The 26755-nt window shown below is 43.4% G+C and overlaps 1 protein-coding gene across 1 annotated transcript in view; it reads right to left on the reverse strand.

Annotated features, from left to right (window-relative positions):
- Window positions 1-217: 217 nt before the first annotated feature.
- The window catches only part of znf608 (zinc finger protein 608), a gene marked incomplete at its 5' end in the record, with an annotated part of 76517 nt that continues 49979 nt past the window's right edge, over window positions 218-26755 (reverse strand). Inside the window, 7 exons of the mRNA XM_083979821.1 lie at window positions 218-294; window positions 3994-4050; window positions 4972-5119; window positions 7913-8082; window positions 9085-9613; window positions 11512-14023; window positions 19022-19109. Of these exons, the coding sequence (XP_083835947.1) occupies window positions 275-294; window positions 3994-4050; window positions 4972-5119; window positions 7913-8082; window positions 9085-9613; window positions 11512-14023; window positions 19022-19109 (3524 nt within the window). The 3' untranslated portion in view covers window positions 218-274. The remainder of the gene's footprint in view (window positions 295-3993; window positions 4051-4971; window positions 5120-7912; window positions 8083-9084; window positions 9614-11511; window positions 14024-19021; window positions 19110-26755) is intronic.

Genomic DNA, 26755 nt, shown 5'->3' on the forward strand with positions numbered 1-26755 from the left:
CAGGTAAGCTCCTCCTTCGAGAAAAGGTCCCGGTCCCGGTCCTGGTCCTGGTTCCCGTTCACCTGTGTGTCCCCTCTGCCGGCACGGCATATCTGTCTCCTGGATGACGTGTTATAAAACAGGTGGTTTTTCATTATTAGTAAGAAATGAAAAGAGGTTTTGTTCTGTTTTTGTCTGTTCTCTGCCTCTCAGCGAGGCGAAGCTTATTCAACACCATGGAATTGATGTCTGATAAATCTGCCGTTCCTCATGTGAGACGTGGTCACATGGTCCACTATTTCTTCCCTTCGCCCTCTGTGGAGACAAGAGGAGAAACCGTCAGAGACAAATAAATAAATGAATAGATAAATAAATAAAAACCGGAGGAGGCTCAGGCCGGGTCGACTAATCACAGGTTCGATATCTCGTGTCCTTGGGAGAGAGACACAGAGACCTAAATTGCTCCTGATGGTCGGAGCTGAGCCTTTCTCGGCCGCCCATGCAGCGCCGTCAGTGTGTGTAAATGTGTGAACAAAGAGGTAAATTGTAAAGTGCCCGGGGATAAAAGCTCCGTATAAAAGCAGCAGCCATTCCCCATTTACCAGTCGTTTAGCAGGTTTGAAAGAACAAGTGATTTCCAGCTCCAGACGACACAAACAAAATGTTTCAGACTCACAGGTGTTGATCTGCAGCGGAGCGGGGAAATAACACGACGACGTGTTTCTGTCAGAATTTACCACCACGGTCAAATTAACACTCATCTCATCTACTGCCACGTCGTTCTGCAGCAGAGGAAGGAACTCACAAACCAAACACAAGGTTAGGGACTATGAGCGTGGTACAGCGGTGCAGCATTTAGCAGCCGTCACTGCACTCGGTGTACGGTGGCCCTGAGGGCTCAACTCACTGCAGCTTAAGAAAAACACATGCATAAGATAGAAATGTGTTAAAAACTCTTCAGTTAAAAACTTCAGCTTCATCAGTTTGACAAAACCTCCCCACACAACAGGAAGTTGTCTCTTCTGTCCAATACACACAGGAAGCTTCACTTTTCAATCAAACAAACTAATGCTACTGCCACAATTGTTAGATTTCATCAATGAGACCAACATTTATCTCCTAAAAATAATTTAACCAGCTGGTGGTAAACCTCTAAAAACCTGCGGGTAAGTAAATTAGCGATCGTTTTCTCCCCCGGGATGACGACGAAGGTTGGCCGGCCGAGCAGCTCTGCAGAGCGGCTGCTGCCTCTGTGGTGTCCCGGTCATTGCGGAGCTTCACTTCTCCGAAAAACATCGGAGCAAACTTCTAAACAGCCGTCATTTGGATAAACTGGACGTATATTTGGGATCTCAACAAACATTAAAACTTAATAAAGTTACATAATTACAGCGCTAGAGCGGGAAATAAAACAGCTTTTCGCCTGTTTTACAGCTACCGCTACCGGTTGCCGCAAAATGCATTCTGGGAAACTTGTATACTGCATACTGCAGTGCGAACGGCGTCGGTCTGCTGAAGTAGCATACTGAATCCCACATTCAGTATGCAGTACAAAGTACATACTAACGCAGTATGTAGTAGGCAGTACGGTAGTATGCGGTTTCGAAAATAGCCATGGTACTGATCACGTGGGCTGTTAGCTTAGCATTAGCCTTTAGCCTGCTCCGTCACCACATCTCAACATTTTACGATACCGAGTCACTGCTTGGAGGACGTATTTCTAACCTTTTGTGTTGTTAATACAACAATAACTAGAGTAGGCAGCCATAACATGCTAACACAGTCGCTGCTTTAATTTCTGAAATTCAATGTATTTCGCTTCAAAATACAGTATTTGTGTCATCGCTCTCAGATAAAGTGGCGACACCATTAAACACAAGATTACAATCATGACAGTACCTGGTCAATATGTAGACAAACATCATGAGCATTTGTTTGATCAGCTGAGGAGATAATGAATTAATGATCTGAAAAAGTTTCTTTAGCTTCTTCACATGACTCCTTTTTTCTTTTTCTCTTAACTTCCTGTTCATCTGCTCTGTTTCACAGTAATTACCGTTCCCAGATAACTTCAGCCTCGCACCGCCGAGGTAATCATCACATTATGCTCTTTAACTTCCTGGCAGGAACCTGCTGCATCATTTCACACAATCAGACAAAAGGCAGCGATATATAACCTGCTCAGACATATGGAAAGAAAAAAAAAGAGAGCGCGGTGGGTAATGATCTCCTGGATTATAGTTTAAGCAACAAGGCGGCGGAGCTGTGATTCCCCGGAGGAGGAGGAGGTTTGGGTAGTATTAGATTTATTGACCCGGCAGACGGAGCGAGGACGAGACGAGACGATTCTCCAGCTCGTTTCGCTCACAGTTTGTAGTTTATTGGAGAAAATTTTAAGCCAATTCATTTTTTTTATCAGATGCAAAGTAAGTGGACGGTACAGAAGAAGATATTCAGCTCACTTCACTAAAACTGGCAAGTTACGTTTGGAAAACAGTCCAACAGTCCCACACTGAGGCTGAACCGGCTGCTAGAGCTTTTTATACGTATTTGTGTGTGTTGGTTTAAGAAAATACAGGTTTAGTGAACATCCACTTCTTTAAACCAGTGAATTATATAATTTCATAGCAGTGTCAGTTGACTGGTCATAGTTTTGTTACTCTCAATAGTGAAAAAAAGAAAATGGGACAACCACAAGGAATGAAAATGGAATAGGATTAAAAGTCTTTCTATGTGGTTTCCTATCAAAAAAAAAGTAGGCTAATGCAAGTGTAAATGTTGGCTAAGTTCTGCTGATGCTACGTAGGCTACCGGACGTTAGAATTAATAGCTGTTTACTTTCCAGTGTGGAACATAAAACTTTATTCATTTTTGCTTTTTAAAAATAATTCTATTTTCTATTTTCTTTCACTTATTTCACTCTACTGAAGTTAGCATGCTAACGAGTTAGCCCTGGTCCCACGGTCATTTTCCAATATCGAGTCAGTGAAGCTTCTGGTCTGCCCTGAAGAAGTAGCTGCTCTGATTTAACGTAGCCTATTAAAGCATCTGAAACTCTCACTAAGAGTCAACACCTGCCAATGCCAATGCTAATGCTAATGCAATGCTGCGTTCAAGAAAACTGGGAATTCGGATCTTCCCGACCTCCTACTTGAAAAAGTGTAATCCAACGACATGTGTTACGTTAGAGCTCCCACTCGGCGAAGTTGGACAAACAAATCTACTACGCGACTTCTTTGAGTATCACACAACTATCTGTACCCGTGCAGAACCACACGGTCATCGGTAAAGCATCAATTAAAATGCATTTAAATGCCAAAATACATTTAAACATTGTATTTTAATTGTTTTTACACTGCAAAAACTCAAAATCTTTCCAAGAATATTTGTCTTATTTCTTGTCAAAATGTCTCATTTCTAGTCAAAACTAAACTCTTTCCACTTAAAATAAGACTCATCACCTAAAAATTCACTTGTTTTTAGATAATTTTCACTTGTTTCAAACAAATTTTCAATTGAAATAATAATAATTTATAATAATTATATAATATATATAATAATTATATGAATAATAATTTCTGTGCTTGTAATAAGATAGAAAAACTTGCTCCACTGTCAGTTTATTTAAAGTGGAAAATTTGCTTGAAAAAAGTAAAAAGTGTCTAAAAACAAGCTACTTTTTAATGTGATGAGTCTTATTTTAAGTATAATTAGATTTATTTTGACTAGAAATAAGACAGATATTCTTGGTAAGATTTTGAATTATTGCAGTGTGTGCCCTTTGTAATGTTTTAACGTCTTGTTTTTGGTTATTCTGTTGTGGTGTGTGTCTCTTTGAAGTCGGATCTCAGAGTTTTCTGCTGAGAGATTCCGAGTTGCAAGTTGTCTCGAACGCAGCATAAGACCACAGACTACAAATAGTAAATAAAAAAAAGTAATAGTAAATAATTCTTTAGATCCCTGTAGCTGAAGGTGATTGAGAGGCGTTGTGCCGTCACGGGGGTTCAGACGTACCGGTGTTAGAGTGTCCTGACACCTGCTGACTGGAGACCAGCGACCTGGAGCTCAGACCTTCAACACAGAGGAGAGAGAGACATTCACATTCAAGACATCCACATCGCCGTCAGACACTGAGCTGCTGTGTTTCTGTGTTTCTGCTGTGGACGATGAATCATTCATCAATGTAGAACTTTGTTATCAGACGCTTGAGGAGCTTTTTGAAATCAGATCTGGCTTTAAAACCTTTAAAAACTTTATTATTTCAGTGTTGTGCTCAAACATAAGTAGCCTAGATCTCATTCCCTCCTTTCTTCTTTCTATCTATCTATCTATCTATCTATCTATCTATCTATCTATCTATCTATCTATCTATCTATCTATCTATCTATCTATCTATCTATCTATCTATCTATCTATCTATCTATCTATCTATCTATCTATTTTCTGTGGTGGGTGTTAAAATATGGAATTCCTTAACAGTTGTGGAAAAAAGCTGCATAAATATTTTTTCAGTTTAAGAGGATGTACATGCAAAAAATAGGGAAATTATATAAAAACAAGTAATAAAAAAGAATAGTCATGGATTTTGTATTTGTATATTGTTGGCTGTAAACTGGTTCATTATTGTGGCTTTTCAGCTGATATTAGCGTTTTTTGGGGGGTGTTTAAGAAAGGAGCAGGTGTTATAAGTTTCACTTCATCTGCTACTTTCGAATCCCAAGACTGGAATGAACAAATAAAATGAAGTTAAATCAAACTTTTGTTCTTGCTTCAGATCATTTTTATTCTTATTTTACAATCTCTTTTACTTGATTATCTTCTCTACTTCCTCTCTTCCTTGTCTGAAAGTGAAAGTTGAGCTGGATATGAAGCTCAAAGGTTTGTTTGTGTTGTATTTTTTATTCTATATATATATTTTTTTAATTATTCACTTAAGACACTCAAAATAAAGCCAGGAAAAATAATGTGTGTGTGTGTGTGTGTCTGTTGTACCTTGGTAGATGTCGTACTGTCCTGACATCAGGTTGTAGCTCATACCCAGGTGTGTGTGATGGTGTGTGTGGAGGTGCCGGGCGAACGACACGTGGTTCCTCTCTCTCTCCGTCTCTCGCTCTCCCTCGGGGGAACCCTTCTCGCCAGGCTGCGCACACACACACACACACACACAAACACACGCACACACACACACACACACACATTAGGTCATTACCATCACAGGTCCTGATGACACTGAGGTGTGTGTGTGTTACGTAAATGTGAGAGATACAAGGGGGCGTGGCCTGATCTGAGGCTTGACACAAATGTTTATACTGTATACATCCAAATAACCCTCAAATGTGTTGTGTTAAAGGGATAGTTCAACATTTTGGCAAATTGGCCCATTGCCATAATCCCTCTAGTCGTAGCAGTAGGTTTGTTACCTTTAATTGTCGGTGCAAGCTGTTTTTAGAACAGCGGAGCAGAGCCGTGAGCTGCTCAGAGCTACGCTACGGAGGCTCATGGGATTTCTTGGTTTCCCTCATCAAACTCATCAAATACACAATCCAACAACTCCACAACGCTCTGGTGGACAAGTTGTGACCTGCACATTCACCACGCTATGAGATAATAACACAACGTTACCAGACAGAGTTGTTTTAGAGGGAAATTCATGCAAAACCGCTGATGCACGTTGCCTTCAGGGACAGTTTTTCATCAAGCAGTCTCTGAATTTACCTCTAAAACATTATTTTACTGCCCCTGATCGATCAGATAAAAATACCCACAACAGCGTCACTGATGTTACAGCTCAAGAACATGGCCGACTGGGCCATAAAAATCAAGAAGAAGACGAAGAGCAGCTGAGTAAAAAAGAGTAAAAAATAAAAAGTGGAAACAACCCATCACAGCGTGAACCGTCCGTCTGGCTCTCGTCACTGGATAATTGTAAATCGGAGTGCGTTTCCATGTCGACCGGGAGTCTGGGCGCTGCAGTCGGATATGAAACTTAAGAGCTAATGCCTCTTAGAGGTCGCACAGCCCATCCACATCTGCTCCAGATGTGAAGAGAAGAGATAAACTGAAGATTCTCTCTGAACTTTACAGATAATAGAAACACAGCTTAGACTTTCTGTTGTGTTTCCTGCAGCAGTCAGGCCGACGTCGCTCCTCTGGTTCATTCATCGCATTATAAAAAGAGCAATCACACTATTTAATAACAATTATATGGAGGCTGCTCAGTTTTAATAAAACACTGCGGCAGCTTTGGGTTTACAGTTAAAACAGTGTTGCAGGGAAACGCAGAGGAGAGAGTGTGAAAGGCAGGTGGTGATGAACACTGATTATTTATCTCAACACAGTCCCATGTGAGACAAGAGGATTTCACTTTGTTGTTAATTAAATGAGAAACAACAGCTGCCTGGGAAAAAAACAAAAGATCAAACATTACAGCAAAAAAAAAAACATGTAGTGGTTGACAAAAAATTAAAATAATAGTATGACCTCCCTCTGGATCATTTCACCTTCTTGTTGCATTAGCAAACATGCCTGATGTACTGTAGGCCTATTTATATCTGATAAAAGCTCCATACAGTATAAAGGTAGATGTTTGTATTAAAGCTCCATACAGTATAAAGGTAGATGTTTGTGTTAAAGCTCCTTACAGTATAAAGGTAGATGTTTGTATTAAAGCTCCATATAGTATAAAGGTAGATGTTTGTGTTAAAGCTCCATACAGTATAAAGGTAGATGTTTGTGTTAAAGCTCCATACAGTATAAAGGTAGATGTTTGTGTTAAAGCTCCATACAGTATAAAGGTAGATGTCCATGTGTAGTGTGATTATAAAGCAGCTCTAGGTTCTATATTAATACTGTGAAAGTATCAAAGCCTCAGTCCACAGAGAAATGCACACAGCCTGTATTCAGAAACTGAGCCTTAAAACCATAGACTGTAAAAAGAATGGACGTAGCGTCCGTGACGTCACCCATTGGTTTGGGGGAGTCTGTTTTGTGCCGCTACTACGGGGGTTTGAACCGCGCCATGTTGGATTCTACTTGCCATATTTGGAGCGGTGCGGCCGTTGGCCGGCCGAGGGCCCGCCCACTGGCCTCGTAGCAGCGGTCGCCGGACCTGTCACTCAACGGTTCTGCGCCCTGATTGGCCAGAACTTTAAACCTAATAACAGTAAAACTGTAGAGTTTAAAAAAAATTCACCCCCCTCAGAGTGTGTGCGGGGGTAGAAACTATCGATTGAGACCAAAAAAATGAAATGTACCAGGCTGTAAATATGTTTTTTAAAGCTGTAAAATCGGCTATTTTAACATGGGGCTCAACTGGAGTTGCTCCCTTCTGGAGCCAGCCCCCAGCGACAGCCGGGGGTATTGCAGCTTTTTGAACGTGGAAGTGATCTTCACTTCTCAGACCGACAACTGCCCCCTTGCTTAAAACCAGCCGTCAGGACTTCCTGTCACTTTGTGATGTCACAACTAAGCCCCGCCCCCTCACCACCTGGACCCACCATCCATCCAACAACAACTTGCAGGATTTGGTTTCTCTGAGTGTTTTATTCTGAAAATCTGCTCTATTTTTATCGGATCACTTTAGAAAACAGTCAGCCAATCAGAAGAGAAGCTCAGAGCCTCCTCCTCTCTTCTGATTGGCTGACACCGACCTGTTCTTACTAGAGCTGCAGAGAGAAGCTGAGAGAGGAGATGGAAAACTACACTGAGATGGTTTTTAGTTGACGATATGGAGCTTTTAAACTGTCTTCGAATGTTTGTGTTAATATTTTAGCTCTGACTGTGTCGCTGTGGTTGATATGACGTGTAATCTTTTGATAAAAAGTATAATATCTATAATGTGTCGTGTTGTGTTTAACCTTCTCCACCGTGAGCTTCTCCTGCTGTTTTGTGTCTGTTCAGCAGGAAACATCAGATCAGTGTTTTATAAACTCACAGCTGGTGATTTTCCGTGGTACTGGTGGCTCTGCTGCTGCAGCAGCTCCATGGCCGAGGACGAGGACGAGTCTCCGCTCTGCTTCCCGCTCACTGCTCCTCCTCTGCCGGGCGGAGTCACCTCTGACTCCTCCCTGCCCGCCGTCTTCCCGTACAGAGGATAGTGGAAACCTGGAGCACAAACACACACACACACAAAGTAATACTTTAGACATTTTATTTACTATTCACACAGTTAAATACACAGTCCCTTTTTGATTAAATGTGAAGGATATGCTACGTTGCGTTGCATTGTAGTGTTTGTTGAATGACCGAAATAAACATAACAATCAATCAATCAATGTAAAACAGGCTGAAATAGACATTTGCACTTGTACACATGTGGGAAAATAAAGTCTGTGGGTGAATGTGTTGAACTTGGCTGTAAAGGACAAATTCACCGTCAGGTAAGATGAGCTGACTTTTGTATTTGGACGATTCAGTTTTCATATTAAGAAGAGTTTTGTCTTGCTGAGGCTTAAAGGGATAGGTCAACATTTTGGCAAATTGGCCCATTGCCATAATCCCTATAGTCATAGCAGTAGGTTCGTTACCTTTAATTGTTGGTGCAAGCTATTTTTAGAACGGTGCAGCAGAGCTGCGAGCTGCTACGGAGGCTAATGGGATTTCTTGGTTTCCCTCATCAAACTCATCAAATACACAATCCAACAACTCCACAACGCTCTGGTGAACAAGTTGTGACCTGCACATTCACCACGCTATCAGAACGTTACCAGACAGAGTTGTTTTAGAGGGAAATGCAGAGACTGTTTGCTGAAAAACTGTCCCTGAAGGCAACGCGCATCAGCAGTTTTGCATGAATTTCCCTCTAAAACAACTCTGTCTGGTAACGTTGTGTTATTATCTCATAGCGTGGTGAATGTGCAGGTCACAACTTGTCCACCAGAACGTTTTGGAGTTGTTGGATTGTGTATTTGATGAGTTTGATGAGTTTGAAACCAAGAAATCCCATGAGCCTCTGTAGCGTAGCTCTGAGCAGCTCACGGCTCTGCTTCACTGTTCTAAAAATAGCTTGCACCGACAAAAAAAGGTAACAAACCTACTGCTATGACTATAGGGATTATGGCAATGGGCCAATTTGCCAAAATGTTGAACTATCCCTGAGACTCTCACCTGGGTAGTTGTGGACGAGGGTTGGCGACACCCCTCTGTAGGAGCCGCCGCTGCTCTCACACATGGCCAGGTAGGGCTGGTAGGAGGAGTGCTGGTACTGGATGTACGGCTGCTGGGGCGTCATCGGCGGGGACACGGCGGCCCGGGCGTTCTGCGACTCCTCGGACAGGCCTCCTATTGGCTCCTGGCCCTGGTCGTCCAGCCCCTCCAGCCGGTCGTCCGAGTCCTCGCCGTCGATGGCGGGCGGGAGATCGAGGGATCCGTGGACTCTGACTTTTTTTGAGTCTCCGCCCACGCCTGCTCCTCTCTCTCCTCCTCCTACACCGCCAACGCCAACGCCAACGCCAACGCCAACGCCAACTCCTCCTGCCCCTGAGATCATCTTGGCCCCGGCCGGCTCCACCACGGTAGCTCCCCACTCTTTGCCCCTGTCCGCTTCCCCTTCCTCGGCCTCCTCGCAATGTTGACTCTGTAGCTCTGAGTATTTGCTGTGAGCGAGGCGGTGAGCCCAGGCCGGGCCGTCTGAGGGCTAGATCGATGGGGACAAGTGTTGGTGCTCGTTGCAGTGTTTCCCCTATAAATCTTATGTTGACAGTGGTGGGTGGGAGTCGTTTGCGAAGCCGGTTCGACTTCGGTCCATGTCTGTGTCCCATTTTTTTTGTCTGTGGCCAGTTGCAGAGCTAATGCTAATTTTTCTTAGTAGCTTTAAATGTTAGCCCTTTAGCTAGTTTTTTTTTTTGGATGGGTGTTGGTCGTTTGCGAAGCCGGTTTGATCGCTTCGGTCCATGTCTCTGTCCCATTTTTTTTGTCTATGGCAAGTTGCAGAGCTAATGCTAAATACCTTTTTCTTAGCTTTAAATGTAAGCCCTCTAGCTAGTTTTTTTTTTTTTGGATGGGTGTTGGTTGTTTGCGAAGCCAGTTTGATCGCTTCGGTCCATGTCTCTGTCCCATTTTTTTGTCTATGGCTTGTTGCAGAGCTAAACACCTTTTTCTTGGTAGCTTTAAATGTAAGCCCTTTAGCTCGTTTGGATCGGTGTTGGACGTTTGTGAAGCCAGTTTGACTTTGGTCCATGTCTTTGTCCCATTTGTTTTGTCTATGGCTAGTTGCAGAGTTAATGCTAAACACCTTTTTCTTAGTAGGATAGCTTTACATATTAGCCCTTTAGCTAGTTTGTTTTTTTGGATGGATGTTGGTCGTTTGCGAACCCGGTTCGACTTCGGTCCATGTCTTTGTCCCATTTTTTGGTCTATGGCTAGTTGCAGAGTTAATGCTAAACACCTTTTTCTTAGTAGCTTTAAATGTTAGCCCTTTACTTTTTTTGGGGGGGGTATGGGTTTGTGAAGCCAGTTCGACTTCGGTCCATGTCTTTGTCCCATTTTTTTTGTCTATGGCTAGTTGCAGAGCTAATGCTAAACACCTAGTAGCTTTAAATGTTAGCCCTTTAGCTAGTTGTTGTTTTTTTGGGATGGGTTTGTGAAGCCAGTTCGACTTCGGTCTATGTCTTTGTCCCATTTTTTTTTTGTCTATATGGCCAGTTGCAGAGCTAATGCTAAACACCTTTTTCTTAGTAGCTTTAAATATTAGCCCTTTAGCTAGTTTTTTGGGGGGATGGAAAGCTAATTTTAGGACACATTGGGTGATGCGGCGGCCCCACCGCTGCCTGAACGACTATAGAGGAAACACTGTGCAGTTGAGCGAACAACAGAGCCATAGACAGAGTCAGACCATCTATCACCGGCTCTGGGTGTGGTGGTGATGTTGATGATGAGGGATGATGACGAGTCGACGTTTTTCGACAGCAGGCGGCAGGCGGCCATTCACAGGTGGGATGTGACGGAGTGAGTGAGGCGTCCACTCCCAATGACAACAGCTCACACACCATCAACTGCAGATTTTACGCAATACACCACTCGACCCGCCCCAACCAGGCGTTCATTCAATCCATACATTGTGTATTGGTTTGTTTACATGATGCAGTATGGCTGGAGTTAGCTGTTAAATGCATTGTGAGATGACGTGGTTAAAAATCTGTACAAAAGCAGCTCATATCAAAAAACCAAACAGTTGTGTGTTAGCATGGTTCTTTTGATCCTTTTTGTGTGTTTTTACATTTACAGCTAAAGTTGGAATATTACACATTTCCTCCGTTAATTCTCACTTTACACATTAAAAACATTTTTTGTCATCCATCAAATAAAAACTACACTTTGATTTTTTTTTTTTGACTGATGTAGTTTTGCCACAGAAGCCACATCATGGTCTTTCTTTGTAGTAATAGCACCGATTAGGTTTAGCTGAACACAACGTGTGGTTAATCTCTTTGTGACACTCAACAGCGACAGGCCGTTAGAAGCACACCAACAACACCAGCAGCAGCAGTGGCGGCGGCGGCGGCGGCATGTTTATAGACAGAGGGAGAAACTTACACTGGAAAAGGAAACATTTGAGTCCAGATCTGTCTGACTGTTTGGGTTGTGGAGTAACGAAGAAGAAGAAGAAGAAGAAGAGGAAGAGGAAGAGGAAGAGGAGGAGGGCGACTTGATGTCGTCGCAGTCTTTCATCGAGACCTGGTGCTGGTCCACCAAGCCGCCGTGCACCGCCTTCAGCCCCCTTTCTCCTCTCTCGCTCATCTCCACGTAGGACAGGACCGGTTTGGCACAGCAACCTTTGGTGCCGTCTGGACCTTTACCGACCGAACCCATGTTGTGTTTGACGTCCTCGCCGTCTCTCAACCCCTGTCCCCTCTCGCCCCTTTGCTTTGTGGCGGCGCCGCCGGACGACTGGTCGCAGCATTTGGACGCCAGCAACAGTTTCTGGTCCATGTAAAGTCCTCTGGAGTACTGGCCGTAGTACAGCGACTGGGCCAAGGCGGTCTGGGTCTGACTCATCGCCAGCTGGAGCTGCGACTGCGGCGGCGGCCCGTCGCCTTTCTTAGAGTCTGAGAACTCGTGGGCGGAGCAGCTCTTGTCGTCCTCCTTCGCCTCGTCCTTCCGGTCTTTCCCTTTGCCGTCGTGGCTCGAACCTTTGTGGAAAGCGACGCCGCTGCTGCTGTTGTTGTTCTGCCGGTCCGAGTGCATGTAGCCCTGCAGGTAGTAGGGATCGTAGCCGTGGTAGTACGGCGACTGGGAGTCTTTAGACGGCGGCGGCGGCGGCGGGGCAGATGCCGTGGGCGGGGTTTTACCAGGGTTACCGTGGTTACCATTGGAGCTCACCTCGGAAGAGGCCGACGAGCCGGACTTCGATCGCAGTCCGTCAGAGCGACATTCGGAAGATCCCCCGTCGTCGCCGGCGTCCGAGATGTCAGAGTAGGCGGGGCTGTTGTTCTTGCTGCCGTTGTCTGTCGTCGCCAGGCAACCGCCGCTCGCATCGAGCCGCGACGAGCTGCCGATGGACGGGCTGGGGGCGTTGTCGGTGAAGGTGTAGACCTTGTCGGCCTCCGCACGGATACTGGCCATCCTGCTCTCCTGGCTCTCGGTGAGTCCGTTCATCACGTCCTGTTTGCTGAGGTGTTCCTTCAGAAGGCTTCCAGAAATCTCCTTGACGCCCATCTTGGCTCCACCGCCGCCGCCGTCCTCCATTTTGATCCCGCCGCTGTCTCCGTTGGGCGTCCTGGTTGCCGCGTCTTTGTGTTTGTCCTTCAGCCGTCGTTTCTCTTTCTTCCTGGTCTCCTTGCTGCAGGTGACCAGCGTGGCCTTGACGAGGCTCGGCTCCACCACGATGCTCAGCTTTGGTTTGATGGGTTTCAATGGGAGGTTTTTACTCGTGAGGCCCACAGCCGCCATCGGGGACGGCTGCTGCTGCGAGGCGGCGGTATCGGCCGTGCCAGTGGGATACGTCGCGTTGGGAATGGCGATCAGCTTGGGAGGAGCCGGGGCCGGAGCGATCGGCCGGTTGGTCCGCGACTTGGACAACTTCTCGACCTTCCCGTTGGCCTTCTTGCCCTTGTCGCACGCGCCGCCTCCCTTCTTGTCGATCAAACCTTCGGCCTCCAGTTTGGGCATCTCGACCGTGGAGTTCCTGTCCGGGACCATGCAGTTCTCCAGGACGACGGTCATGTTGGAGATGATGGGCAGGTTGCTGAGGTCGTCGATCAGCCCGTCCTTGAGCAGCGAGGTTCTTCTGGTTTTGGAGTTGGCCGTGGGGCTGTGGTCGGTGCTGAGCAGCAGCCGCCGGTTCTTCGGAGACCCGACCGTGGTCACCTTGTACAGAGGGGCGGGCTTCTTCGAGGAGCTGTTGTTCGTCTCCGAGAGGTCGTACGTCATGTTGCTGATGGCGTCTTCGCAGTCCGACAGTCGCTCCTCGCTCTCCACGTCCTTCATGGGCTCCAGCTCGGGCTTCCGCTGCTCCTCGGCCTCCAGGTGCGCGTGCGTCTGGTGGTAGCGCAGTCCGTTGATGTGCTTGTAGCGTTTAGTGCAGTTGGGGTGCGGGCAGTCGATGAGGATGGGCGGCGGAGGCGGCGAGGAGGCGCAACCTCCCCCCGGGTCCATGAAGGACGGGTCGGATTTGCCCTGCGGCGTGGACGGGGCGCTGCGGGACTTGGCTCGGATCCGCTTCCCGTTTCCGTTTTTAATGTCGTCGGAGGAGGCGACGAGGCTGAGGTCCAGGTCGGCCGGCGGTTTGTTCTTTCGCTTCCCGGACGAGAGTGTGGTGGAGGTGCTGTTGGAGTTGGACTTCACCTCGTCCACGGTGAAGAAAGACGCTGGCGCCCGGCAGTTGCTGTTGAGGAGGTTCAGGCTGCTCCTCCGCCCCTTGTTGTGGATCGGCGCCGCGGTTCCCGCCACGCCACCGCCGCGGCTCCGGTGCTGCGTCAGACCCCTGACTTTGGCGGCGGCGGGGGCCGGCTCGATGCAGGGTCGATCAGCCATGGCCATTCGCATCCGCTTCCCTCGGCCGCGCCCACCGGGCAGCTCGGGGTCGCTGGAGGGAGACTCGCAAAACCTGGAGCGAAGCAGAGAAAAACAACGGATTTAGACGTTAGTGAGTTCCTCTGAAACATGACTTATTGAGACGAGACAGATCTGACAGTGTCTTTTAGTGAAATCAAATCGTATCTTATCGCTTTAAATGGATCGGAAAGTCATGAAGTGTCGCATCGAATCCTGTTGGATCAAATCACATCATGGCAATTGAGAGCTGGTATACTTGGTCTTCATATTGAGACAGGCAGATAAATGTTGGCACAGCAGAAGACGATTGAATTTGTAATTTATGTGACATCCAAGAGGTGGAGAATGAAGTTCATTTTGTGTTCTACTGTCCTTTCTATGACTTTATAAGACAAAAATACAAAATATCTACTATAAACAGAATATAAGTGCAGAGAAAAATTAAAAAAGTAAGTTGGTAGACCTATACAAAATCATACTTGTGTTTGCACTGTGAGGTTTTGTACAATAGCCAGTGTCTATGGGCTCACATTTTTATGGTAATTCAGTACTGGGTCCCATGTTTTATCAAACTTATCTCCTCTATCTTCATTGTAGAATCTCAGTCTCTCCCGATGTAAAGTGTTTGACAATTCTCCCAAACATAAAGTTGAGTCCGTTTTCCACACTCGTAAAATCAGCTTTTTAGCAATCACCATACCGACCTGAACTGCTCTTCTTTCAAATTTATAAACAGAAGAAAGGACACGTGTGGCCCCTAGAATGGCAACCAGAGGGTTGGGTGCCAGATTCTTAATAAAAAATACATTTCAAAAACAAATGGAGTTTATTACATGCCCAGAATGAATGTGCTAGGGTACCTATCGAGGATTTACATTGGTTACATGTTAAAATTGTCACATTTTTGAAGCTTTTCTTGCAAGTGATGTTTCGAATCTTGTTGTGTAACATCCCTTCATATCGTATCATTCACGTGTAATAGGGCACCTGTTATATTCTATAACCTGACATCTTAGCACTTTGTGTTGTATCACTTCACTCATCGTGTCATTTCATTTTGTATCGTAATTGGTTATATCCTATCACTTCTCACTGTACCATTTTGGGTCGTGTCCTATTCATTCATATCGTATCACTTCATTTCAAACCACTTCGTGTGTTATCACTTCCCACTGAATCCCTTTCTATCATGAATTTGCATCGTGTCAAAACATACCCTATCACTTTGTGTGAGATTGTATAAATTGATCAATATAAACTCTGATAGAAAAGATAATTATACATGATTAGGCATCACATCACATCGTATTGCGTTTTGCATCGTAATATTTTGTTGTTTTGTGTCGTGTTGATGATCAACTCGCTGAAATCTTCTTGAATCCTGTTGGTAAAAGTGAAAAGCAGTAAAAAACGAAGCTGCTTGTTTCACCGATGCTGTTTTTCTGTTTTCCTTGAAAGGTTTTAACGAACAACAACTCGTTCGTACCATCGCCCAAATTGAACTCGTGTTCCGTCGATACCTCATACCATCAGACAAAAAACCCTGGAAGATCACAGATTATCATCCGAGGCTTATGCGGACCACTTTACCCAGACGTCAAGGATAAGAATTGATTTTTTTCTTTTGCCTGTACAAAGCTTCTCTTTTGATGGAATAAAAAGAAAGAAAAAAAACAGTACGCTTCACAGTTATCTCAGTGTTTGATACGGAGACACTCTGTATTCACACGTCGTCCCTTCAGCTTTGAAGTCTTTTGACGCTGTTTACCACGGTGCCTTGCATCTTAACACTAGAGATGCTTTTCCTTCCTTCACTCTCATTGTTATTTATATCAGAAACCTGTCCGCTGAGACAGAGAACCAAGAGGAAAAACCAAACGCCTCATATTTACTCTGTTTATACACACGGTGTACCAATCCGGACCCTGAACCTTACATCTTAATGCCTTAATTACGACGTTGCATCACAGGACAGGTTGGTGTTAAAGCCTCGGTGAACGCATCCCGACCTTGGGAAGGCTGTTTTGGGTATTAATCACCTTATTAATGGAAGCGGCTGCAGAGCACGTTGAGACCAGACTTCCTCCGTCCCCTCTGTGATTTTAAAATGATGATATCTCACATTTCTTGTGATGTTTGTAATTGCTTTTTTTCCTCTCTCTCTCTCTTTATGTCAGCGTGTCCCTGAACGTCACAGATGAAGCTGTGGGAATGTGCGCCAGAGGTTTTATGTATTTTCTTTGGCATTTCAAGGATATTTCTCTGTTCTTTCTCTCATGACACTATTCAAAAAGCAGTTATGATGGATTCAGAGCTGCAGCTCATGTATTGTTTTGTTTTTTTCCCCCCCTTTACTATTCAACTTCTTTTTGTTTTTAATAACCTTGTTTTCAATTTGTAATTTTAATTTAATCATTGCATCTTTTTATCTTTTGGCTGCAGGCTTATAACGAGTCATCAAAGAGGACGCATTTTTATTCCATTGAACTATAGAATAAAAACACATTCGCTCACGGCTGATGGACGTCCACGGTGACACGAGTCCAAACGAGAGAAAGAGAGCAGAAAAAAAAAAAGCAATTTAGCGCCTGGTTTCTGAGATTAAGCTGTAATTGCCATGACAACAACCATTTACATACAGGAGCAATAATTGAGAGGTTTCAGCCCCGTGAGGAGGGACTGTCAAATTTTCCACTCAGCAATTACAAAAACCTCCTCTCTGCATTTGTGAACCAGTCGGGCTGGAGAGTGGAGAGCGTTTTTGTTAAAGCTCATCACTGGAACAACAGCTGACGGCCCCAGAGCCAAATTAGAGGCTGTTTTTTAATCACTTTAGCAACATTAAAGCACTTTAAAAAAAAACAAAACATGCTCTTTTCAGTTAATCAACAAACTGGTGAATATGAGCCAATAAGAAGAACAATAAAATGGTTAAACGCGACAGATCAAAAGAGGGGAATGAAACAAACAAGGACGAGTGTATACGAGGTCTCGGCCATAAAAAAGTGTGTTTTATAATGAACAATGAGGATCGATTTCAGAGCCGGACCCAGACGACAGCTGTGGGACAGACGGAGACAATGGAAACACAGACGACACAAAACACTACAACAGTGTCCTCGTTTCCTTTTTTCTCTGTCTCTCTCTTTTTTCTTTTTTTTTTACCCTGGGGCGACGTGACGAGGCCGTCGCTCCGCAGCTGCAGGAAAAAAATCTGATGAGCTGCTGTGTTTAAAAAACTGAAACTCAAGGTTATCGGCAAAGGATGAACACACGAACAAACTCTGTGTTTTCAGAGAAACACAACAACACTCAGTCAGTCATCTTCATCTGTTTGTTCTCACAGCTTCGTGATGTGACAGTTTGTCGCTTAGAACGTCAATGTCACACGGTATCGTAGCATTAGCCCAGAAACACTTCTGTTGTGTTGGGAGTTTTTGTTGTTGTGAGTTGTTTTCTGAGTTTGTAGCAGGTTTTTGCCATTTTTATGCGTTGAGATGAGCCCTCAGGGCCACCGTACTTTATAAACAATGACTCAAGTCACTTAAAGGCCCATTTATGCTAAACGTTAAAGCGATAGTCCACCCAAGATTGAAATTTTACTCATTATCTACACACCCTCATGTGGACTAAGGGCTGGAAGAAGTTTCAGAGTCCTCCGTGGCTTCTCTGAGTTACAGGGGGTCAAAACTCAAAATCTTTCCAAGAATATTTGTCTTATTTCTTGTCAAAATATCTAATTTCTGGTCAAAACTAAACTCTTTCCACTTAAAATAAGATTCATCACCTAAAAATGAACTTCTTTTTAGATCATTTTCACTTGTTTCAAACTAATTTTCACTTGAAAAAGTTGAAAAATCTGCCAGTGAAAGCAGGTTTTTTGTGTTTGTAATAAGAAAGAAAATCTTGCTCCACTGTCAGATTTTTCTACTTATTTCAAGTGACAATCTGCTTGAAAGAAGTAAAAAGTGTCTAAAAACAAGCTACTTTTAATGTGATGAGTCTTATTTTAAGTAGAATTAGATTGTTTTGACTAGAAATAAGACAAATATTCTTGGTAAGATATTTTGAGTGTTTGCAGTGTAAACATCCATGCCAACGTATACATTTTCGTCTGTAAATTGAGCATGGATGAGGCTTAAACCTGACCTCTCTCCAGGTCTGGTATCTCCTCCTCTGTCTCTCTAACCCTCCTCTCCTCCATGTGCATTTATTTACAACGAAGAAGCCGGTGAGAAATCAATCCATGGAGCGGTGGATAAGGTTATTTATCATCTTTATCACCACAAGGTTGGTTTTCAGCCAAGAGACGCTAGGTGGAAGGCAGAGAGCCTCCATTCTCCCTGGAACTAGTTACAAGTAGGGATGTCACGATTACTTGTTTTCACAATTAATCATGGTATTAAATGCCACAATTAATTGATCGCAAAGATTCCTAAATACCGTCACTTTCCAAAAAAAGATCATGTATGAACCGTGTCGGCAGATGTGGCGCCAAAGTAAAGGTAAATGCACAGATACTGGTCCATTTAACTAACGTAACATTGAATTGGTAGGAATTTAAATGTTACAGTCAGTGTCATTTGTAATAATAAAAAAATTTAATTAAAATTATCTTAAACATTTGGTATAGATGACAATTAATGACTTATATATTTCAAACACTTTAATAATTGGTCATATTTTAATAGATACTTTGTGGAAATAATTAGTAATGTAATTATATTTTGACTATATTTGATTTTACACATTAATAGTGTTGTGAAATTAATTAATGCATAATAATCGTGATAATCGTAATACCGTGATTATTTCTCTGACAATAATCGTACCAAGAAAATCTATAATCGTGGCATCCCTAGTTACAAGTCATTGATTTAACCAGCACTAGGACTCTGGAGCTGGTCAACTAAGGGACACATGGAGCTGAGTTAAGGTAAAAATCCTGCAGAGTTCCTCTTTAATAATGACTAACTAATGTTTGATCGTGTGAAGCTGGTGCAGGGGTGTGTGTGTGTGTGTAAGTGTGTGTGTGTGAGTGTGTTGTTACCTGGGAGGAGCCCAGTCGTGTTTGGTGCAGTCCAACAGAGTTCCCACGTACGTCCTCTTCCTCCACGTCACGTTCACCACCAGCACTCCTGTCAATCAACACAAACACACCTGTCAATCAACACAAACACACCTGTCAATCAACAGAAGCACAGGGACGAGGAGGAGGAAGAGCTGTTCATCTAGAGAAAATAACACAATAAAAGAGGAGGCAGAACAAATCAAATAGTGAAGACAACAACATCCAGGTCACCAATTAACCATCGTTTCACCCTGATGCCTTTCATTATAACTGCACTGTAACATTATTCTGTTATTTTATATCTTTTTTACTACAGTATGTTTTAGTTGTTTCTGTTTTACTTCTTTTTTTATACCTGTTTAATTCTTTCTCTTAAATAATGTTTGCTTTTTATGTTCTCATTTTGCTAATATGTAAAGCACCTTCTGTTGTCTTGTTGCAGAAATGTGCTATACAAATAAACTTGCCTTGCCTTGCCTGAAATATCCACAAGTTGCTTTAATAGACTTTATAAATCATGTATCTGAGGTAAAAACGCAACAAACTTGAAGCAGCAGTTGCAGGTGAGTCGACTCGTCCTGAACATCCTCACCTTAAACCTCACAGATACAGACGATACAGCCAATAGGTGGACACATACATGATAAAACAAATCCCACACTGGACTTTGCATTTAAGTCGACTCAATCCACTGTTTCTTTTCTTTTTTTCAAGATTTTTATTTTCTATAAATTATTAGTCGACTAAGACCTCAACTCAGCTCACATTTGATTTATATCACACATTTAAAAAGAAACTCAGTTGCCCAAAGTGCTGCACACCATAAATGCAATTCAGTGCCAGCAACATAACATAATTAACAGTCAGAAAACAGCATAAATTACCAACATAGGTTATATCAATAAAAGTTCAGACAATAAAAACAATCTCCAAAATAAGGTGGAACAGAAATAAAAGCTATACTAATAATAACAGGATAAAGGTCAAGGTATCCGTGTCAACTTGAGCTGAGCCAGCGAGAAGAGCTGAGTCTTTAAAAGTGATTTAAAATGCTGCAGGGTTTGTGCTCTTATGTGGAGTGGTAGGTTATATATATATATCTTTATTTCAGACTCAGGCTCCATAGAAATCATTCTTCCGCATGCAATCACAATATTAAATTCATATATGCATTTCCGGACACTTTGGAGCTATGTATATCACCTTTTTACTCTTTTATTCTTTTACTCTTTTGCTATGCTATTTATTGTGTGTTATTGTATTGTATTTTATGTGGTTTTATGCGTATTGTAAGTGGTGAAGCCAAAGACAAATTTCCACATTGTGGACAATAAAGATATTGAATTGAATAGCAAGACAAACACAACACCAGACACACAACACAAACAATAAAAGAGAATAAAGCTAAAACACAGTAATCAATGGTTGTTCCATGAACTGGATATTTAGTCAAACTGGACTCAAACTAGAGGCGGTTTATTCTGAAGACTTCGACTGAATCAACATTTCATTGTCTGAAATATTAAACACACACCGGAGACAAAGGTCCAACTCCCTCCATCTCTCTGACATTTGAAAACCATTAAACCTTTTGCTCTGTGATGCAGCAACCATGACGACGACGACGACGGGCAAAATCAGATTCTGGACACGTTTACGGCGTCAAACGCACAACGTGTTGTTGCTCTTCAATTAGGCCTGATGCTGTCAGAGCGAGGAGAGCGAGGACGTGATGGAGGACGAGAGTTTTTGTTTTTCATCACAAGACCTGAAAAATCTGCAGCTATAACGAGCCGGTCGGACGGTTCTGATGAGTCGGCGATATTCTCTTTAAACTCTCCCTTCATCGGCTTTGAACCCAGATTAAAGACACTAACACACATTTCTGTCAGAACCAAAACAAATCAAACATTTAAAATCTGCTCCAGTTTCTACACGTTTACCCCAAAATGAACCTGAATGGTGATCTAATCAGTGTTTTATTGTTTTATTTATGTTTCTTTTCTGTTTTTTAGTGATAGTTGTTCACAGCACAGTCTGTTATAGCTTAAAGGGATAGTTCAACATTTTGGCAAATTGGCCCATTGCCATAATCCCTACAGTCATAGCAGTAGGTTCGTTACCTTTAATTGTCGGTGCAAGCTATTTTTAGAACGGCGGAGCAGAGCCGTGAGCTGCTCAGAGCTACGCTACGGAGGCTCATGGGATTTCTTGGTTTCCCTCATCAAACTCATCAAATACACAATCCAACAACTCCAAAACGCTCTGGTGGACAAGTTGTGACCTGCACATTCACCACGCTATGATAGATAGTTAGAGGGAAATCCATGCAAAACCGCTGATGCGCGTTGCCTTCAGGGACAGTTTTTCATCAAGCAGTCTCTGCATTTCCCTCTAAAACAACTCTGTCTGGTAACGTTGTGTTATTATCTCATAGCGTGGTGAATGTGCAGGTCACAACTTGTCCACCAGAGCGTTGTGGAGTTGTTGGATTGTGTATTTGATGAGTTTGATGAGTTTGAAACCAAGAAATCCCATAATGAGCCTCCGTAGCGTAGCTCTGAGCAGCTCACGGCTCTGCTCCGCCGTTCTAAAAATAGCTTGCACCGACAATTAAAGGTAACAAACCTACTGCTATGACTATAGGGATTATGGCAATGGGGCCAATTTGCCAAAAATGTTGAACTATCCCTTTATATCCCTGATGTGGAATCAGAATCAGAATCTTTTTACTTTATAAATTACAGCTGCCTCAGGAGCGATATTAACATTAAATATATTTAAAAAATGCCTTTATTCTACCATAGACAAAAAGAAAAGAGATCAAATATGTAGAAAAATATATGAGAATATGAAATTTGAGTGAGTCTGCTGCGTCTTCGTCCCTCGAAGGCCTCATCAGCTCCGAAAAACGTGACAGTTTCTATTTTTAGCCGGTTATGACTGTGTCTCCTGGGAAGACGCCAAAACACTCGATCAGCTCATCAGTTCCCGTCTCGCTGTCATGGCAGCAGCTGTTGATGTTCATGTGCTTCTTCTTCCTCTTCTTCTTCAGTCTCTCCAGAGCTGTGTGGCTGAGTTTTTCTGTGCTGATGATTTCAGCAGCTTCAGTGTGAAAACAATTCTTAGACAGAAAAAAAAAGAGCAGTGATGAGAAAATCCTGAGACTTCTTCTTCTCCTCGGTTTGTTTGTTGTGACTCAGTGGAAAAGAAAATGTTCCCTCTCCTCCTCCTCCTCCTCCTCTCTCCACCTCCACCCGCTGCACAACGTGTCAAAATAAACTCAAGGACAAAATTGAAAATGAAATAGTTTCTTTAAGCTGTTTTTGTGTGTGTGTGTGTGTGTCGTCCGGTCTGTTGATTTCTTCCTGCAGGACCTGAAGGCAACACGAACACTTCAACTCCTCGTAAAGCTCCAGGTGGTTTCTTTTTTATTTAAAGTTAAAAAACTAAATAAAAAAAGTTTTCCATCTCCTCTCTCAGCTTCTCTCTGCAGCTCTAGTAACAACAGGTCGGTGTCAGCCAATCAGAAGACAGGAGGAGGCTGTGAGACTCTCTTCTGATTGGCTGACTGTTTTCTAAAGTGATCCAATAAAAAAATAGAGCAGATTTCAGAATAAAACACTCAGAGAAACTAAAAATCTTGCAAAGTTGTTGTTGGATGGATGGTGTGTCCAGGTGGTGAGGGGGCGGGGCTTAGTTGTGACATCACAAAGTGACAGGAAGTCCTGACGGCTGGTTTTAAGGCTCAGTTTCTGAATCCAGGCTGTGTGCATTTCTCTGTGGAGGCTTTGATACTTTCACAGTATTAATATAGAACCTAGAGCTGCTTTATAATCACACTACACATGGACATCTACCTTTATACTGTATGGAGCTTTAACACAAACATCTACCTTTATACGGTATGGAGCTTTAACACAAACATCTACCTTTATACTGTATGGAGCTTTAATACAAACATCTACCTTTATACTGTATGGAGCTTTAACACAAACATCTACCTTTATACTGTATGGAGCTTTAACATAAACATCTACCTTTATACCGTATGGAGCTTTAATACAAACATCTACCTTTATACTGTATGGAGCTTTAACATAAACATCTACCTTTATACCGTATGGAGCTTTAACACAAACATCTACCTTTATACTGTATGGAGCTTTAACACAAACATCTACCTTTATACTGTATGGAGCTTTAATACAAACATCTACCTTTATTTTGAAGGAACCTTTACACAAACATCTGCCTTTATTTTGAAGGAACTTTAACACAAACATCTGCCTTTATTTTGAAGGAGCTTTAACACAAACATCTACCTTTATTTTGAAGGAGCTTTAACACAAGCATCTACCTTTATACCATATGGAGCTTTAAATGGGTATTAACACCAGGTGGTGGTGAGGGGGCGGGGCTTAGTTGTGACATCACAGAGTGACAGGAAGTCCTGACGGCTGGTTTTAAGGCTCAGTTTCTGAATACAGGCTGTGTGCATTTCTCTTTGAGTCAGACTCTGATCAGTCAGAGTGGAGCCAATCAACGGACTGATTAACACTCATCAGACTCTGGTCTCCTGCAGAGAGGAGGAGGAGGAGGAGGAGGAGGAGGAGGAGGGGGGAGGAAGGGGGGTCTGTAGCTGAAATGGTGGCCTCATCATCTTTTTCCCTCTCTGCTTCTCCAATTAGTATTCAGCTTAATTAACATGCAACCTGCATCTCCCCCATCGAATCCCTCCGCCACCATGAAGAGGGGAGAGAGGGAGGGAGGGAGGGAGGGATGTCTCCTCTCCTCTCCTCTCAGGATGAGACACGGGAGGAAACTCGAGCCTCTCTCCGTCTCTTTGTCTCAGTCACCACCCGACTTATCTGTCCTTTATCTGTCTGCAGGGCTGTTGTATAGGGGAGAAAGGTGATGATAATTCTAGGGGCCCAGCGCCCAGTGGGGCCCATAAAAAAAAAAACCAGTAGTCTAATAATTGTATGACTGATTTATTCTGCGTAAGACCCTGACTAATACTCACAGTACACTGTAAAAACTCAACATCTTTCCAAGAATATTTGTCTTATTTCTTGTCAAAATGTCTCATTTTTATAGTCAAAACTAATCTCTTTCCACTTAAAATAAGACTCAAAACCTAAAAATTAACCTGTTTTTAGATAATTTTCACTTGTTTCAATCAAATTGTTACTTGAAATAAGGAGAAAAATCTGCCAGTGAAAGCATGTTTTTTGTGCTTGTAATAAGGAAGAAAAACTTGTTCCGCGATCAGATTTTTTTCTACTTATTCCAAGTGAAAATATGCTTGAAAGGAGTAAAAAAGTGTCTAAAAACAAGCTACTTATAATATGATGTGTCTTATTTTAAGTATAATGAGATTTGTTTTGACTAGAAATTACATTTTGACTAGAAATAAGACAAATATTCTTGGTAAGATACTTGAGTTTTTGCAGTGTAATGCTGCATTAGCATCAAAATAAAGTAGGCGAAATAAAAAATGATTATACATACGTAGTCTAAGAAAATAAATTGAAGAAGTTAGGGGGAGGGGCCCACTTTAGTATTCTTTAAGGGGGCCCAGAATTCCTAGCAACGGCCCTGTCTGTCTGTCCGTTTGACTCCGCCTCCTCCTTCTTCACTTCCACCCTCCATCTATCCCTCCCTCCCTCCTCTTCTTCCTTCCTCTCACTCGCCTCCATGTTTGTCTCTCTCCAGCCGTGAACAAATTAAACTCCACATTCATCTGTTTTTTTTTTTATCTGTTTGCTGCTTCACTCCACTCATGGAGTCGGAGACATGAAGCTTTGATGTTTCCCTGTTTTCCGCATCTATTACCTCCACCAGTGGGTGTTTGTTTGTAGGAATCAGAGAGAGAGAGAGAGTTCAGCCACGGGCCAACGAATAAATCAGCAGCTTTTTAATTTAAATCCAGGATTTTTATCTGAACTAAGTGAGACGGAGGGAATTTAAAATTCTGACACTGTGATCCAGTTTAGGTTTCAGCCTTTTATTTCAACACACATTCCTTAGGCTTAGACCCAGTCACTGCAGCTGTTCTTAGATCAGATTGTGCCACATTTATACTCGTTAAACACCTTTCATACGTTTCTCATGTCAGACTTTATTAGGTCTGTATGTCTCTGTTGATGTACGGACTTCTCTGTCCTACATCTGACAACTGTTTTATTTATTTTCTAGACTTGACTATACACTTAAAAACTACTAAATAGTTAGGGTTAAAGGGATAGTTCACCCAAATTTCAAATTTCACTCATTTTCTACTCACCCTCATGTGGACTAAGGGCTGGGAGAAGTTTCAGAGTCCTCCGTGGCTTCTCTGAGTTAAGGGGCGTTCACACCAAACGCGATAGACGCGAATGGAGCGACGCGAATGAAGCGGCGCGTCTGAAGCGTCTGGAGCGATGCGAATAAAGTTGAAAATATTGAACTTTTCAGGCGGCATCGCGCCACGACAGCCAATCAGCGACGAGTTCAAGCCGACGACGTCACTTCTCTGTACGGTTGTTTACACTCAGAACAACATGAAGGAGAAGCTAATTGTATATGAGCTGTGTGTGGGCACCGCTGCCGTCTTCTACACAGAGTGAACAAAAAAAAAAAACACACACACACACATACAGTGAACCCAGAGACGACGGCGGGTGGTTTTCTGGTGTTTCTGAGACTTGTACAGCAAGTACAGTGCAGCAACGGTGGTGATATCAGCCACGATCGACGTGGAAAGAGAGCAGGGAGAGTACCGGTTTTCAAATTAACGGGTGGAGCATCTAGCGCGACAGACGCGAATGACGTGAATGATGCGAATGATCCAAAATGACCAAGCGGCACGAATGAAGCGTCTGACGCGATTGTATTCACGTCTATCGCGTCCGGTGTGAACGCCCCTTTACAGTGAACTGAGACACTGGGAGCTTTCGCTACAAACAAGCTTAAAACATAGACTTATTTAATTTTTTTCGGAACAATTTCTCATGTTGGGGCTTCAATACAAGAGGGACACTACAGACGAGCACTATGGAGGTATTTGGATGTTTTTTGGTGTGTCTTTTTGGACGTAGAAAAGTGAGCCCCGTTCTCAACTGTCATATGGACATGCAGTGCTGCACGGAGCCCCGCTGTAACTCAGAGAAACCACGGAGGACTCTGAAACTTCTCCCAAAGCTGCTTTTCCACTACAGCTGAGTTCTTCTAGTACCTCCTCAGCGGGGGCGGGGGCGGCACGGGGGTGATCACGGAGGCGATCGTGGGGCCGCATTGTCCGTCTCTCTTTTTTCGATCCGCTCGTCAGCTCCGAACTCACTCGTCTGCACCTCGTTAACAGACCACAGTGTGGTTTTACACACAGCAACATTTGACTCGGGTGAAGGAATAACAACAGTCTCGATACAGATCAGCTGGCGCTGTTGCCGCTCTGTTTTGATTCTCATGTCGGACGTCGCACTCGCGCCAACGCTCTGCCCAATCAGTGGAAGGCAGTCGGCTGACGTCACGTTTTCGTATCGCTTCGGCTCGCTTGGAACCAGGGCCGAGGCGGTACTAAAAGGAAAAGCAAAAAAAGCGAGCCGTGCCGCGCCGTGCCAGTGGAAAAGCGCCAGTAGTCGACATGAGGGCGCAATGAAATTTGGGTGAACTATCGCTTTAAGAGAACAGAAAAAGCAGACTAGAAGTTTAGAGGAGACTAGAAATAAT

This window comes from Trachurus trachurus (assembly GCF_905171665.1).
Source record: "Trachurus trachurus genome assembly, chromosome: 9".
Lineage (NCBI taxonomy): Eukaryota > Metazoa > Chordata > Actinopteri > Carangiformes > Carangidae > Trachurus > Trachurus trachurus.